At 37.8% G+C, this 16,686-nt stretch overlaps 1 protein-coding gene across 1 annotated transcript; it reads left to right on the top strand.

Annotated features, from left to right (window-relative positions):
• The first annotated feature begins 2,261 nt into the window (after positions 1-2,261).
• On the top strand, positions 2,262-14,750 carry LOC147524508 (RNA-binding (RRM/RBD/RNP motifs) family protein). Its single transcript, XM_086603596.1, has 6 exons — positions 2,262-2,900; positions 2,982-3,040; positions 5,303-5,372; positions 5,692-5,817; positions 5,910-6,038; positions 14,112-14,750. The coding sequence occupies exons 1-6, from the start codon at positions 2,343-2,345 to the stop codon at positions 14,559-14,561; spliced, it is 1,392 nt and encodes a 463-aa protein (XP_086459722.1). The 5' UTR covers positions 2,262-2,342; the 3' UTR covers positions 14,562-14,750.
• Positions 14,751-16,686: the final 1,936 nt, after the last annotated feature.

Below are 16,686 nucleotides of genomic sequence, written 5' to 3'. Positions count from 1 at the left end.
GAGAGACATGATCTAGGGTCCTTAGTGGACCGCGAAGAGAGAGAGTATATAAGGTAGAGAGTTAGGGTAAAGAAGGGGACTTCTTCCATTCCAGATGAGGGACACAATACTTAGGGTTTCCAGAGAGAGTTAGAGCCCTTGAGAGCGTCGCCGATTTCCCCAAAGGAAGGAGGCACACCACCATTAGTAGTTCAACACCGCAGCTACCTTATACATTTCCACACCAATAGAGCATACTACAAATGAGTGAACTACGTCAAGCTTGGTCCCCACGGCGAAATACGTAGCTAGGTAGCCACACGGCTCAGTCTCTTTCACAGGACAACCTTCAAATCCACACCTTTCTCACTCCAAATCTAGAGGAGTGGTACATGTAAGCCCAGTTGTCATATTTTTGGGTCATACATCAACCTTCTTCAAGTCATCAAGAAATCTATTGCAGTTAGTAAGACTAAATGCCCTAGCATCCCCCTAACACAACTCCTCAAATAGTTTACCTCCCTTGTAATCCTCAAATTAAGTTTTTGTATATGTGCCTTTTTTATTTATTTTTTATTTTTTATTTATTTTTTTTTTGTGAAGTTTGCTTTCAACTTTTTCTATGATGAGGGATTGGAGTACCCATTCTTCTTCTTATCATAAGAAAACTATAACTATAATTTGGAAGTTAAAGTTAGTTGGCAAATGACAACACTTTATCTGGAAGTTGTATATAGCATTTGGTTTGCTAACATATCAACTTGAGAGATGGAGTGTCATCAGACAATAACTTGATGATGAGGTTGTGAATTGGTGCCATAACAAAATTGAAGATATATATTCGCCAAAGGACTTCTAGTTTGTATTGTCATACATGCAATGCATTTGGAATTGAAAGCAAAGAACTTGTATACGTTCAAGTATACAAACTTCAACAAAGAATGCATCATCAGAGGAACAATGGCTACATGGAAGAAATGTTTGAAAACATAAAAAATAGAAAAGGAAGAAGAGGATCTCTCTTGTATCTATATTTTTAACTCTACTCCGACCCTCGAATATGACTGACTACATTGTATGTGCCAACTAGCAAAGTTGGTAAAACCTTTGGGATAATGATACCATAGGTCTGGGATCAAACCATTATAACATCAATGAGTTACTTATCTCATTTAAAATAGGCTTTCCAATAAAAAATAATGTCTGACTCATTTTCAGATATTAATGAAGATTGCATTAAAATAAAATTAAAATTAAAATTTGATGCCTCTTTCGATAGGAAAGGGGGTAGGGGAGCAAAGCAGCTGGAGTGGTAGCTTGTCAGCAGCGGAATATAGAAGGAAAGCCAGCTGTTGTAGTTTTTAAAACCTTCAAAGTCAGTTGCGGTGAAGAAGCTAAGTTGGTGGTGGTTGAAACTACTATTCACATAGTAGTAGAGTCTTGAGTCCATATGAAATGGATTATCCAAACGAGTGACGATAACGATTTCTCTTGTGATATTAGGTTAAAAACATTGTCCTGCTCCCTGTCTTCATGTTTGTCTGCTCCCAAAAAAAAAAAACTACCCCGCTAAAACCCTAAATTGGGTGATCATCCTTTTTCTCTACCCCCTTCATCATCACCTTCTCTCCCCTCTTTTTTCATCATCACCTACTCTAAAGAAATAAATCTCATTGTTCAATCTTTAACAACATAGAAAATGAAAACGCTGATATTTTTAAAATTCTATTTTTCTTCTTCTTCTTCTTCATTGTGTCGTTCTAATCTTTTTGAATTTTGATTTTTTTTTTTCTTCTTATTTTGATCTTCAAGTTCATTCTTCAGGGATCTTCGCTCGTTCCTCACCGTGTTGTGGTGTACTAGTAATAAGACTATTTAATATAGAGGCCCATGAAACTTGCTTGGTGGGCACTAAGGTATCCGATACAAGTAATTGGAGGGAAACCCCAATTTCATAGTTCTCACTCAGAATTTTATTTATAAATAAAAAGTGCCACCACTTAATAATTTTGGATTAACTACTTTGACCTAAATTTAATTTCGGCTCAAGGACATTGACCCATTAATTTTTTTTTGAATATTCCAATTGTACCATTCTCACTTTTAATCACGGCTCAAGGACATATGTAATTTTGGCTCAAAGACATGTAAATTCATATTTGCATAGAAAAATTCTTAGCATGAAGAAAAAAATAGCCTAAAGAAATGTCTGGATCCGATATGGACCTGCTTGTTAACGAGATCCGGATATAGGCCCGGATCCGACCCATTTCAAGCCCCTTGCAGAATTTTAAGCGGCTGTCCTATAATCCCATTTATCAAACGTGCTTCGCTCTTCCTTCCTCTTCTCCCCCCTAACAAAAATGGGGAATAAAAAGAAATCCAATTCCTCCTCCTCCTCATTACCAGAACAACAAAATGACTCTTCTCCTTCTGACGATATATTTAAATCTCTATTCGGTGCACAAGCTCCCGAATCACAAGGTTTAGGGTTACACCTCACCCCCATCCCTAAAAACACGGAACAAGAATCTAATAAAAAGAAACGAGAAAAATCTAATCTTGAAGAGGACAAGTCAGAGAAAACGAAGAGGAAGAAAGCTGACGTGTTCGATAATAAAGAAATAATTGAGGAGAAGAAGAAGAGGAAGAGAGAGGTGATTGAGGAAGTGTATGAAGCGAAAGCTTACAATGCTGACGTGGAAATTATTATTAGTAAGAAGAAAGTGGGAGAGAAGAGGAAGAGTAAGGATGACGTGATTTCGAAAGAGGAACAAGGATATGATGATGAAGATAAGTTGTTGAGAACAGTTTTTGTTGGGAACTTGCCATTGAAAGTAAAGAAGAAGGTTTTGTTGAAAGAGTTTAGTAAGTTTGGTGATGTTGAGTCGGTTAGGATACGGTCTGTTCCCATTGTCGATGTGAGTCGTTTAGGGTATTGTTGTTTGTTTTTATTGATTTGATTAAATGAAATTAATTTTAGTTGTTTTTTGTTATGGCAGAGTAAAACACCAAGAAAGGGTGCTATCATGAAGGGGAAGATTAATGAATCTGTTGACAGGTTTGCTTACTTCTTCCTTGTATTGTATTGCTAAGTTGTTTTAAGAGGCACCGAGCAGAAAACAAACTGACATGATAATTAGTGATAGTAGTATTCATTACTTGGCATACTTGTTACTCCGTGTTTAATGAATGAGAAAAGGGAAATAGTTACTTGTCATATTTGTGTATATCAATCAAACTTCATTTAGAAATGATATTTTAAATCCCATTACATGGAACAATTTAATACCGATACTTTCACTGTGAACCTGGACGCAGACTTGCTAGTAGTGATAGTACTGAAAATTTAATACCGATACTTTCACTGTGGACCATGGGTTCTCAAAGAGAACAATTAAGATATTAAAAACCCCACTTAAGTTAACATTTGTGGTGGAATTAGAATCGCATGGAGTTAGCAGAATTATATTGACAGGAGATGGGTAAAGTGTAGGAACCGTTATGGTTTCATGTAATGATTTACTATAAACCGTGAAAACCCATGCGCAGCGAAATAAAGGGTGTTCACGATTTTGGTTAGAATCATACCTTTGATCAGCTATGATAACTCTGAGAATCCAAACTCTACGAATCAGCAACTTCTTGATCTTCTGTTGTATTCCTATCCTTGGAATGGACGTTGTGTGGACAACGATCTACCAACTCTTTCTTTCTCTCTTTCCTTGCTTCTCTTTTTCAATCAATGAATGAATCAATCTCGGCCAAGAGAAAAATGGTTTCTTTATAGAGGCTACAACAGGGACCATGATGAGAAATTAGGGTTAGGTCTCCTGACGGGCTTGGGCTTCCCATGTTCGCCCAAAACACACAGCTCAAGTCCGTCAACAAATGACTTATTCCATTAAAAGCCATTGTTGCACTACTGCCCTAATCCCAAATTACGTGTATTACGTTTATAGGCTCCATATTATATGCTCGTTGATCTCCCCGTGTTTAAGATATCGAATGCCCGTTGATTAAGTCAAGTTATTGACAACTACATTAATCAACTTCTTATGTCTTTGAGTAGTACCACTCAACCTCATTGTCATGTCGGATTAAATCCACCTGCAAGGTTTACATGACAATCTTTATGAGCTCTTCAAGGTGACATCATCAACCCGACTTCTTGCGGGTCACGGATTCCTTCTATAATCAACAACACACTTTACATACAATGTCATTACCCAATCCATCGAGTTTGTTGATTCACAAATGAATTTCATTCATTGATGATTTAAAACAATGTACAATGTACGTAAGTGTCCGTTATTATATTCGGATTAAGATGACAAACATCCATAATAACAGAGGTGTTTGTTCTCTTATATAGTTAGTATAAAGAAAAACAACCTCACTTGGTCCTGTTCAATACACACAAAGTGTACTAGTGTAATCCTGTAGTCAAAATAGACTTATACCAGATTATATTATAACTGTACCAATGATTTGTCCAAATTCATCTAGGTTTTGAACGTTTACTTATATTTTATAAGGTACTGATGATATGATCTTTTGTGTGTCACCACACACCATATCATCTACAATATAAAGTGTTAGACACATGCATATAACTAATAACATATAGAATATGCATAACATTTGCCCATATGATTCTCATTCAAAATATAAAGAATTAGAGTTAATACAAAAGTAATGCTTTTAGTATATAACTCTATCATAAAGTTCAAGGAAAAAGAAAAGAAAAACCCACAAAACACTGACATGGGTGAGAACAATTGGATAAGATTGAGACAAGAGACATCTACTCTGAAAAAGTGATGTAAGGTAGACACTTGTTGCTATTTTCCATTGTGGTTGGACGCTGTTTGTGAGAGTTAAAAACTCAAAAGAGGTGCAACTTTCAGGGTTATACGGTGGCAGGGTTTAGGTGATGCTAGTTTTGTTTTTTATTCTCAGCTTTTTCATTTATTGTATTTGTTTTTTTTTTTTTGCAAATCCCTTACCTCCTTCATCCCCCAATGGGTCTTTAAACTATTAGGTACTGTCGTACTGTTGCTGCTATTAGCATTTCCCAACATGAATGACAAATCAAGATGTAGTTCATTCTAACGATGTTGTTGTTAAACTTATGGACTATGGTTTTTCTCATGCTCTTAACAAAATTGTACTTATCATTCAATAAGGTACATGTAATTGACATATAATATTGTAATGTCGCGGAAATTGCAATTTAGTGGTTGTATGTCTCCTTTTGTTTTTAATTAAACTCTTTCTATTGTCTTTTTTTGTTTGTGATGAAAGAATATTGGTCTTGCAGTGTCCACGCTTACATTGTTTTTAAAGATGAGAAATCAGCTCAGGCTTCTTTGTCACATAATATGGCAATGGTAAGCTTCTCCAACAGAAAACCTGCCAGAATTGTTCCGGTTTTTACTTTGAGTAGAAACAATTTTGCATGCTGTGATAATCTATCTTTATCAAAGAGCTACCCATGCTCTTTCTGTTTGTAATCAAGGGTTTATATATAAATACATACTTGGGAGGTTGGCCCAAGGTCTTGGATTCGAATCCCGCCTACACAGGGAAAAAGGGGGATTTAAGGGGATCAGGGACTAAAAGTTCTACTAATCAAAATAAAATAAGTAAAAACTCTGGTTTGTTAAAAAACAAAGAAAGATAATTAGATAATCTATCTTTGTGGTGTAGCTTGGAGGTAATCATATTCGTGTTGACAATGCTTGTCCACCTCGTAAAAAGTTGAAGGCTGACAGTGCTCCTGTGTATGACAACAAGAGGACTGTCTTTGTGGGTAACCTCCCATTTGATGTGAAGGTGATCACTTGTCATTTTATACATATATTTTTATGTTTTTGTATTTTGCACTATCTTGAAATCTCCACCTCCTGTTTTTGATTTCCACGCAGGACGAAGAGATTTATCAATTATTATGTGGAATCAAGCAAATAGAATCTGATATTGAAGGTGTCCGAGTTATCAGGGATCCTAATTCCAGTGTCGGGAAGGGCATTGCTTATGTCTTATTTAAAACAATGGTATAATTTGCAGCTCTCAGCATACTTATTTTATTTTGTGTTCTTCTGCTTTGATTAGAATTGTTCAACTCCTGTTACCAAACTTTAAAGTCAGTCTCTTTACGGTTTTCTCATCTGCTTATTGCGGGTCTAATTTAAATTATTTTTTCAATATCTTCTTTTCTCAATCAATCATGTCTTGCAATTAGTCTTTTGCTTGCACTAGAGAGATAAGTTATTTCGTCTTGTTTGAAGAGAGTGATCAGTCAGTGTGATTGCCCATGAGCAAGGCGATTTTGTCCATAATAGACAAATTTCGGATGGCATTCTCATTGGCAATGAGGTGTTTGATGATAGAAAAGTAATGGGTGAGGGCAGTCTTGTTTGTAAGGTGGATTTAAGCCTTCTTCCTAAGGCTTATGACAATGTAAGTTGGAAATGTTTGGATTTTGTCTTGGAGGATGGGTTTTGGTTCCAAGTGGAGAGGTTGGTTTTGGAAATGTATATCTACTGTCTCCTTTTCTCCAGCTGGTTTCTTCAGGCAAGGGGATCTCTATTCCTGTTTTTTTCTATCTTGTTACTGGTGGTCTTGGATCAAATGATATTTAGAGTGAAAGAGATTGGTGTTTTGTCAGGATTTAGAGTTGGTATGGGGGATGTGCTCATCTTTTCTTCAATTTGCTGACAGCACCATTGTAATTTTATGAGATGATATTAATCAGGTTAGATTAGGTGGTTTAGGGGCATCCTCGGTTGTTTTGAAGCTGTTTCCAGGGTTGTGTTAATGTTTCAAAGAGCAAGGTGTTTTCGGTGGGAGACATTCAAGCCTTGGTCTCTTTGCTTGGCTACGGTGCTGATTAACTGCCTTCTACTTATTTTGGCCTACCTTTTGGGGCATTTTTTGGGCTAAGGTTATGTGGGATCCTGGTTGGTAAGAAGCTTAATGGTTGGAAGGTTAGGTATTTTTTGGGGGGGAGGGTTGTGTTATTAAGAGCCCTCTGTCCGTCCAACCTGTGTACTCTTTGTCCTCCCTCTTTTTTCTTGCAAGAGTGATGCCCATGGGATTGAGTCGATTATTAGAAACTGTTTGTGGGATGACACAAATGCGTCCCATAGGTATCACCTTGTTAACGGGGATTTGATTTTCTTGTCCCATAAGGACGGGGGTTTGGGTATTCGGAATATTCAAACCTTTGGCGGTTTGGAGGTTTGGTTTAGAGAGGGATTATGAAAAAAGTAGGTTGGGAAAGTGGTATTTTTTGCATTCCTTATGGTTGTGGTGTTTGGGGGGTGGGGGGGCAATAGGGCATCAGTCATGGGCTATGAAGCATGGACACTGATACGCGACACGGACACGCAGACATGACATAATTCAAATAAGTAGGGCACGGATACGTCATAGACACGTTAAAAAAAATACGTAGGTAAAACTTCACCTAGAAAATGAATTCAACCCCAATATTTTGTGGATATGATATACCAACTATAAAGATCATCTCCATAAAATTTCAACTAATTTGGAAACCTCCAACATTGGCAAAGCATTATTGCAAAAACTCGACATTTCTGGACCGTTAGATTTCTTTTTAAAGATTACAACAATTTTTATCTATGTTAGAGGTTTCCAAATGAGCTGAAATTTTGTGGAGATGATATTTATGGTGAGTGCTTCATAACCACAAAAAAAATTAGGTTTGAATTCATTTTACAGGTGAAATTTTACCTATGTACTTATTTTAAGTTAACTTAAGTAGCTACTTTTTAGAGAAGGACTATACTAGAATATGCCCCGTGTCTTAAAGACACTCACCGGCATGCCTTCGGCACGTTTCACCTATGCATTAAAGGCCTTGGGCACTAGTTGCAATCATGCTTGGGCATGCATACAATACCTCCATGAGTAAATTCTAAGACAACAAATAGGATGACTTTACTCCAAGATGGTTGCATCAGTGAGTATTTAACACACTGGTTTGACTGCTAGCCTTTGGGAACTGGTTCCCGAGTTCGATTCACCCCAACAGCAATAAAATATTTGTTTTAATCAATTTTATGTTGTTGCAATAAACAAAACAAAGCAGAAATAATCAATTTTATGTTGTTGCAATAAACAAAACAAAGCAGAAAATGATGTTAGGCGACTCGAACTGTTGACCTGTTGGCGTTACAGCCGTTTCGGCTCATGGATCAACTTTGCGACACATTTAGTTAATAGCTGCCAACACGTATCTCGGGGAAAATAAGAGCACAGTAGCTGTTTGATGGTTCTAGATTCAATCTGGACCGTCCTTTATTATAGTTTTGTCCTGTAGCGGAAAAAAAAAACCCTATCTTATTAGATAGATAATTGAAATTTAACATTCTCCACCAAATTTTAATCAAAGTATGAACACTAGTTTTGAACATGTTCAACTCTAAAAGATTAAACAACAACATACATGTCCAATAATGTAAGCTAATGCCAACGAAAGAAATAACAATTATAGAAGATTTGTAACAAATATATATAAAAAGGACTTGGCAAACATCAAGCGCAGTTGTTCATTGTGCCTCATTTTTCTTATTTCAAAAGTGAAATAAAACACCTACCAAGTTGTGTCTTCTTTTAAGTATTTTAATAACTTTTAAAAAAATAAGAATAAAATGTAGAAGTGTCCCCGTGTGTCCCTAGTGTGTCCATGGAGTGTCGGAAATTCTAAAAATTAATTAATAAATCCGACACTCCAAATCGAGTATCGGACACGTGTTGGAGGCGTGTCAGGGAGTGTTGGTGTCCGATACGTGTCCGACACGGATATATTGCCCCTAGAGGAGTGTCCGTGCTTCATAGGTCATGGGCGCTTAAAAAAGGGACAATACACAAGATGTTTGGATGGTGACCTTTTAATGAGCAGCCCTCTACCCCACAGAGGAGTTTAGCTATTTCAGTTTTAAATTTGGTGCTTTTAGAGAGGGATGGCTTGTAGAGAAAAGTTGTTGCGTCAAGGTTTGGTGAATCTCATCTTGGCTGGGAGAGTGGTCTTGTTCGCGTTCTTTATGTTGTTGTGCTGTTTGGAGGGGCTTCATGAAGGTGATTGCCCAGATTTAAAAGTGGTATTAGGTATAGACCTAGTGTTGATAATAATATTCTGTTTTTGGAAGACATTTGGCTAAGAGATAGACCTCTATGTGTTTGGTACCTTGTTCAACATGTCTGAGCATAAAGGGACACGGTTAGCAAATGCTTCGTTAGATCTAGTGAAGATATTTCTTGGATGCTCGGCTTTTGTTGGGCCGTTAGTGATTGGGTTTGATGACTTGGCATCTCTTATGGCTGGGCTTGGAGAGTAAGTTCGGACCAACATGATTATGATTTGATGTTTGGTACCCTAACAAGAATGTGGTCTTCTAATTAGCTCTTCGATCTTCATATATTAAAACTAGTGGTGTTGTTGTGAGAAGCGCAGGTGCAAGCTAGCTTAGTTGGTAAAGCCTTTGGGTGATGATACCAGAGATATGGGGTTTGAACCCCGCCAACATTGCTGAATTACTGATCTCATTAAAGCAGGTTTGCCAATAAAAAGAAGGTCCCTATCAGAATTGGTTGTTTGTTTTTTGTTTTTGTTTTATGGTATGCAGCTCTAGAGAGTAAATTGGTTGTTGGTAATCTTAGGATAAAAAATTTGGGGGTCAAACTTTGGACCATTCTCCTATATGTTTGATGGTCAAGGAGTCAGTTATTCATGTACTTCTGTGTTGTCCTCATTCTTGGCTGGTTTGGTCTTGTTTTTATTCGGTGTATGGGTTGGTTTGGGTTTGTACTGGCCGGGTGGTGGATCTCCTTACCCAGTGGCATACAAGGCCATTTTCTTCAAGAGGGCAGAGGACATGTAACATACTACCTTTTGAAATCATGTGGGGTATTTGGTTGGAACACAATAAATGTATGTTTGAGGGCACAACTATGGAGATTCAGAGAGCTATGGAGTTTTAGAGTGTCGTATTAGCCATCAAGGGGCCTCTTTCTTGTTGGAGTAAACTGTGTGGAAATTAATATTTGATTTGAACAATATGTAGCTAGGTGGGATGAGATTACGAATGGGGAGTCTTGCCTAGTGGTGAATGTGGTTTCCTTTGGCTTCTTTTTGATACCTAGTGTTACTTGGTACTTCTTGATCTAATAAAATTTACCTTTTACTGATGGAAAAGAAGATTTTAGTTTCGTTTTTTATTTTTTTTCTCCCAATGATTTCCCATGTAGATGTAGTTACTAGTTAGAATTTGGGTTGATCCAGATTGTTGTGGTTGGATGTGCATTCAAGCTGCATTGATTATTTGTACTCGGTAAGTTTCCATTTAATAACAGTTGTGACTACCTTTGAGAGTGATTATTGTTTTAAATCTTAAAATATTTCAAAGCCTTTTTTTTTTTATGGGGGCGGGGCGGGGGTTAGGATTGAACCCCACTTCCACCTGGCAAGGGGGGTAAGGTTTAAGGGGACTGACAATAAATATGCAACTATCCCTAAAAACAGAACCAAAAAAATTCAGTAGATTTTGCCATATCAAAAGTTGTTTCACTTCCCCCCAGCCCCACCCTACCCCCTTCTTTTGTGGGATCTTTTGTTTGGAGTATGATGGGGGTGTTAGGATTGATTCCCACTTCCACCTGGCAAGGGGGGTAAGGTTTAAGGGGACTGACAATAAATATGCAACTATCCCTAAAAACAGAACCAAAAAAATTCAGTAGATTTTGCCATATCAAAAGTTGTTTTACTTCCCCTGCCCCACCCTGCCCCCCTTCTTTTGTGGGATCTTTTGTTTGGAGTATGATGAATATATATTATCTAAGTTACACTGACACAGACACAGACACAGACACATGTGTCCTTATCCGACATGGATATGGAGTGTCTGTCAAGCCGAAAAATATAAAAAACTGAGGTATATCTCACACAATATGTGGATACGTATCCGAGACGGATTATTTTTGACATGTGTCCATGTAACATAGATAAATAATATTATCTATAGAAATTTTGCAATGGTAAAAGCGTGTCAAAGTTATGGGAAAAATGGCATGACACTTATTTTGGGGATTCCGTGTTCAGATGGGAGCCACTGATGGGCTGTGTCTATCGAGCTATAGATTAGTTTTTTTCTGTAAGTTTGCAATATATGACAGGAGACATTGTGAAGGTGGTAAAGACTTCTATGATAATTCTTTCCTTCCTTGGAGGCATAACACTACTCATATATGTTTTAATACCCAACGGGGCTGTGGCTCATACATATTTTAGGCCTAATTAGTCTTCTTGGAGGAGTCCACAAGATTATTGCTAAGACTCTTATTAGGTGACTAAAGACATATTAGAATTTCTCATATTAGGTGACTAAAGACCTATTAGAACTTCTAAGCGCTAAGGTGCATCAGTGGGTAATAGGTAAATTCTTGAATCTTGACTGTGTTTTAATTCGGGAGGGATGAGACAAGGTTACCCTTGTCACCTTTTTTTTTTTTTTTTTTTTTTTTTTTTTTTTTTTTTCGTTTTGGTGGTGTATGCTCTATCTAGACTATTGTAGTTGGGGGAAAAGAAAGGAAATCCGTTGGTGCGAGATAATAGAGTGTAGCGTTGTGGGATTCGGATGTGGAGAGATTTAATTAAAGATTGGCCTGTTGGAAGACGAAATTTCTGTCCAAGCTTTAAGTCTCTAAGGGTGGAAGAGTAACCCTTACTATTTGTCTCATCTTACTATTCCGGCAAGTGTGGCAAGCAATTGGGCAAAAGTTGATGTGTGACTTTCTTTTGAAGTTCAACTAAAGAGGCTAGGAGATATCGACCCCCCCCTGTCCCCTCCTTATCACTTTTTTTTTTTTCCATTTTGGTGGTCTATGCTCTATTCCGGCAAGTGTGGCAAGCAATTGGGCAAAAGTTGATGTGTGACTTTCTTTTGAAGTTCAACTAAAGAGGCTAGGAGATATCAACCCCCTTCCCGGAAGCAGTGAATCAAATATCTCACCTTGAGCGGGGAGACAATTGGTACAAGGTAATTAAAAAGACCAATTGTGTTATTGAGTAAGTGGATTGATATATTATTAGATATGCTAAGGAGGAGTCATGTTTATGGAAGGAAGTTATGAGTAACCAATATGCAGTGGAGGACATGGGATGGTTTTGTAAGCTGGTTCTAAAGACATGGATATGGGTTATGGAGAGGTGTAGAGGGATGAATAACAAGAGACAGTTTTTGTAGTTATGCAAAAACTACAAAAGTGCAGTGGAATGAGTGGAGAACATGGGGTGGTTTTCTAAGCCAGTTTTAGAGACATGAATATGGTTACGGAGAGGGATCATGAATAACAAGGTACAGCTTTTGTAGTTATGCAGATTCAATGTAGGAAATGGCTCTAGAGTGAGATTTTGGGATGATGTATGGGTGGGGAGAGAACCCTTGAAGTTGGAATTTGAGGGTATCTATAACATATCCAGCATGAAAAATGGCGTATTTAAGGATATGGTGGTGGGGCTGGAAGTAACATTTATTGGGATCATCATCTGCTTCGCCAGCTGAATGTGGAGTCACTGGCGGATTTATTACTGGTGCTTGAAACTGTGTTGATCACATATGACAATGACACTTTGGTTTGGGTGGAAGATAAAAGTGAATTCACAGCTAAATATTGTACTAATGTGCTTATGAACTAAAGGCTGCCTGAATTGGGGATTGGAATTTAGGACTGGCAGTGGGAATTTTTTTGGGAAAAAGGTGTTCCTTTGATAGTTTGTCTCTGTATTTGGACGCTTGCAATGGGCAGAACACTGGCATCAGATAATCTGAAAAAGAACGGGATACAGACAGCTAGATGTGTGACTTGTTACAGGGAAGAAGATGCGGAGAAGAAGAGATTATATATCATTTGATCTGGAAGTGTTGCTGTGCAAATGAGATGTGGGACATCTGTCAGTTTTGGACGAGGCATGCATTTCGTGGGCAGGTGGTTGATTGGTTAAAGGTTTGACATGTGAACACGTGCTGGAGATTGGCCGAATCTTATGGAGTATGCCGTTGCACGTGGAAATTCCAGGATTTTCGACAAAAAGTTTAGCAACATTTATCAAATCATATGTAGCTTCAAGTTTTTTGGCTGTGGGACTGGATTCATCATGATGCCAGGAATATAAGGGTGGGTTTTGAATTGTTGATGTTCTGGTGAGAAAATCTTGTAAAGGCATGATTTTTGTGATGTATTTGTGGTACCTGACGTAGTTTCTCACTAAGTCATGGTGTGATGTAGTATTTTTTTCTCTCCATCATATGTAATTTTGTTTTACTCTAAAAAAAAATCTCATTCTACTACCTTGTATACTTTCTTTAGATGTATATATAGTGTAATCCTATTTGCCCGAACCAAAAAAAAAAAAAAATAAAAAAAATAAAATTAATGGACAAAGTTTCAGCTTTCTGTGTTTCCTTGTGTGAGCTGTTACCTGCTGTAAATCAAGTACACAGATTAGACATTTCTCGTGGGGGCAAGTTTTTTGCCCATTAAGACAAACAAATTACAAAAAAATTTAGAATTTTAGGAGATGAATCAAAAAGCTACTCGAGGCGTCCTTACCAACAGTAAAATAGAATGATTTGTGTGGAATGGGCTATCGAAACAGCTATGGTGATTTATAATTGTAAGTGCATACAAGTTGTGGAAGCATCACAGAGCTTCAAACTATAAATTGCATGTGGATGAAGGAAATGTATGACACTTGAGTAATCTTTTTAGCATTTGGAAGACCATGCACAAAAGGATAATACAGGGCTTACATTGGTTGCGCTTACTTCAGGGAAACCAAATGCCTGAAATTTGTCAGAAGTACTCATGGAATCTGTAAGATGCACCGAGTATTCCTTGCAAGATTACCATTTATGTTAATGCTTTTCCCGCACAGTATGTGCTCCTTTACATCTCAGTTCAGAAATTTTTGTAATTTTGTAGCTTTACTTTAATGTTCTACGTGAAAACATTTGCTAAAAGATTTGTTGTCTTTACTGACTTCTATGTACTTTCATAGACTTCCAAGTCTTTCATTATAAGTTCTTTTTGATGATGGTATGCAGGAAGCTGCCAACTTCATCATTAAGAAAAGACATTTGAAGCTCCGGGATCGTGATCTAAGGCTTTACCATGCCAAAGCAGATTCTACACCTTCAAAGAAGAGAAACCTACCTATGCCATCTGCAGATAACTCAAATGGTAAGAGGTTGGCTGTTGCTCCTCGTGAGAATCACTCGGACAAGAACAAGACCAAGAACAAGCCTGTTCTCTCATATCAAGGATTGAAGGCGAGCAAATCCATTCAAAAGAAAGAGACTAGAAAGAAAGAATTCAGCCCTGCTAATGAGGCGGAAGTAAAGCAACACAAGAATAAGCGACCTGCAGTTGCAGCCAGGAAGGCAAAGGCTTTGAAGGGTGTTGGGGCCTCAAGACCAACGGGATTAAAGCGCAAACCAGAAGGCCGTACACCAGATAGCTTCCATCGCAACAAGAAGGCCAGAAAGTTGATGTAGGGATGTCGGTCCGAGAAGCTCCTTACTACAGGTAGACTGTTATTCTTGTTGTACTATTGAAATGTTTAGACTCATCAGTTAACTCATAAATCTCTTTCTGAAGAAACTATGGCTATAAGTTATTCACGTGAATAGTTCTTACCAGGTGATTCACTTTAACTCTATTACAAATGGGACCTCTTTTTGTCAGACCTAAGATTTTTTCACCAAAATATTATAACTGAAACGGAGTGAACAATACCGATCTGGAGTGAGTGCTTTTTGTTTTATCTTTTATTATTTTAGTTTTGTTCTCTTGTTAGCCGCCTGGTTTGGATCACCTATCTCCACCTTCCATATATTGCCTATCTTATTATTCTCTCGACGGTTTGCTTCTATGGTGGACAGTTGCTGCTCTAGTGTCAAGTCTTGGTGAGCATTTTGGAAGTTGGAACTCAACGTTAGGTCTTTTTGAAATAAATTTCGCCTTGAAATAGAATACGATGTTGATTTTCTTAGTGATCACCTTAGACCTTGTAGGCATAGAAGCAGATTATTCAAAGATTAAGTTTAAAGATTAAAATCTTTAACTTGTTATTTACCTTTCAGACATATTTGTTCAGTGTTACAGCAAGCAATATGTCTATAGTAGTCCCCACCGTTGAAGGGTTAACTTTCTTAGACACTAGACAGGAAAGTGAATGTTAGATTTTTAGGCATTTTTGGATAAGAGAAGAGATAGGCACAGCATTTAAGACATTTCTCAGCACACCCAAACTTTTTTTTTTTTTTATTGGCAAACCTGTTTTAAATGAGATCAATAAATTTGGGTATCTGAATCAGGTCATTTCTAGTCATCCATAGAGAAGTAGAAAACAATGCTAAAATAATCTCATCTCGCGTGTCTACATATTGTAGGTCTTCAATCTCTTGCATACCTACTACATCATAGTATTTCCAAATCACCAAATATGATTCCCGACTTGTAACCAATAAGCTTTTTAAATAATTACTGAACCACCATGCCGTAATTGTTGTTAGCCATCCCACCATTATCCACACTGCACAAATTCTCATTTCTTCTCCGACAGCATTAAGGAAGTAGGCATTATATGTATTTCAATATTGAAGCGAAGTGGGTGGGGTTTTTTAGCGTCAAGTTTTCCTCTTCCGTGCTTATAAGTACTTCAGAGTTATATCTAGTTTGCATCTCCGGTGTTGCTAGGCTGCTGTTATGGTGATCTTGTTGTAGATTAATCTGTATACTAAAATTTACTCCAGGTTATGAACCCACAACTCTAGAGTTAAGCCCTGGTAAAGAATGTCTGAAGGGGAACCCATTACAGTATATGAAGGGGTAGCCTTATTAGTGAGTGCGTTTAAGTCAAGTTGGAACTAGTAAATACCAGCTTGAGTACCCTGCGCTATTCACAACACCACCATCTGTGTTGGGATATTTTTTTGTAAATTGTTTCTGCATTAGTCCTTGGTCAGAGCTAGCAAGTCAGTTAGGAAATCCATACATATCCACTGTGTTAACAATTGTTTCGTGAGCGAGAATTACATTAAACACGCAGCTTGGGGCATTGGTGTTTCCGAGGTGCACGCATACTGAATATGTTTAGCTCTAAAGCTGCCTGTGTATCTCAGCATTGTTATTCGCAGCAAAGACGAGTGAAATGATAAAACCTTCGCAACAGCCATAATTCTCACATGAAACCGTCATTATCACCGTATATGTGATCGGATCCCCTACGTTTTGGTATACCAACATGCACTTTGGCGGTAATTTTTAAGGTGCTGGGTAAGGGTGGAATTTGAGCCGAGGGCTCGGAGCTTGGCTTGAGCTTGCTCATTTAACTATATGAGCCGAACTCAAGCTTAATTTAAAGCTCGTGTAATTAGCGAGCCAAACTTAAGCATGGTAAAACTCGGTTTGTTTAGCTCGAATTCCACCCTTAGTGCTGGGCACATGGTCTCATTTTAAGTGTATTCCTATTTCTGCAATAAGAATTTGTACTAGTCCTACAAGAACTAAATTAGATATTGGTCCAACTTCCTCGAATTTGTACTACAGTCCTACAAGAACTAAATTAGATATTGGTCCAACTTCCGCAACACGCAGCAAGAGCCGGTGAGAGGCTGG

This window comes from Coptis chinensis, chromosome 1 (assembly GCF_015680905.1).
Source record: "Coptis chinensis isolate HL-2020 chromosome 1, ASM1568090v1, whole genome shotgun sequence".
Classification (NCBI taxonomy): Eukaryota; Viridiplantae; Streptophyta; class Magnoliopsida; order Ranunculales; family Ranunculaceae; genus Coptis; species Coptis chinensis.
The sequence above is the reverse complement of the archived record's forward strand: the minus strand, read 5'-3'. Positions and strand labels throughout refer to the sequence as shown.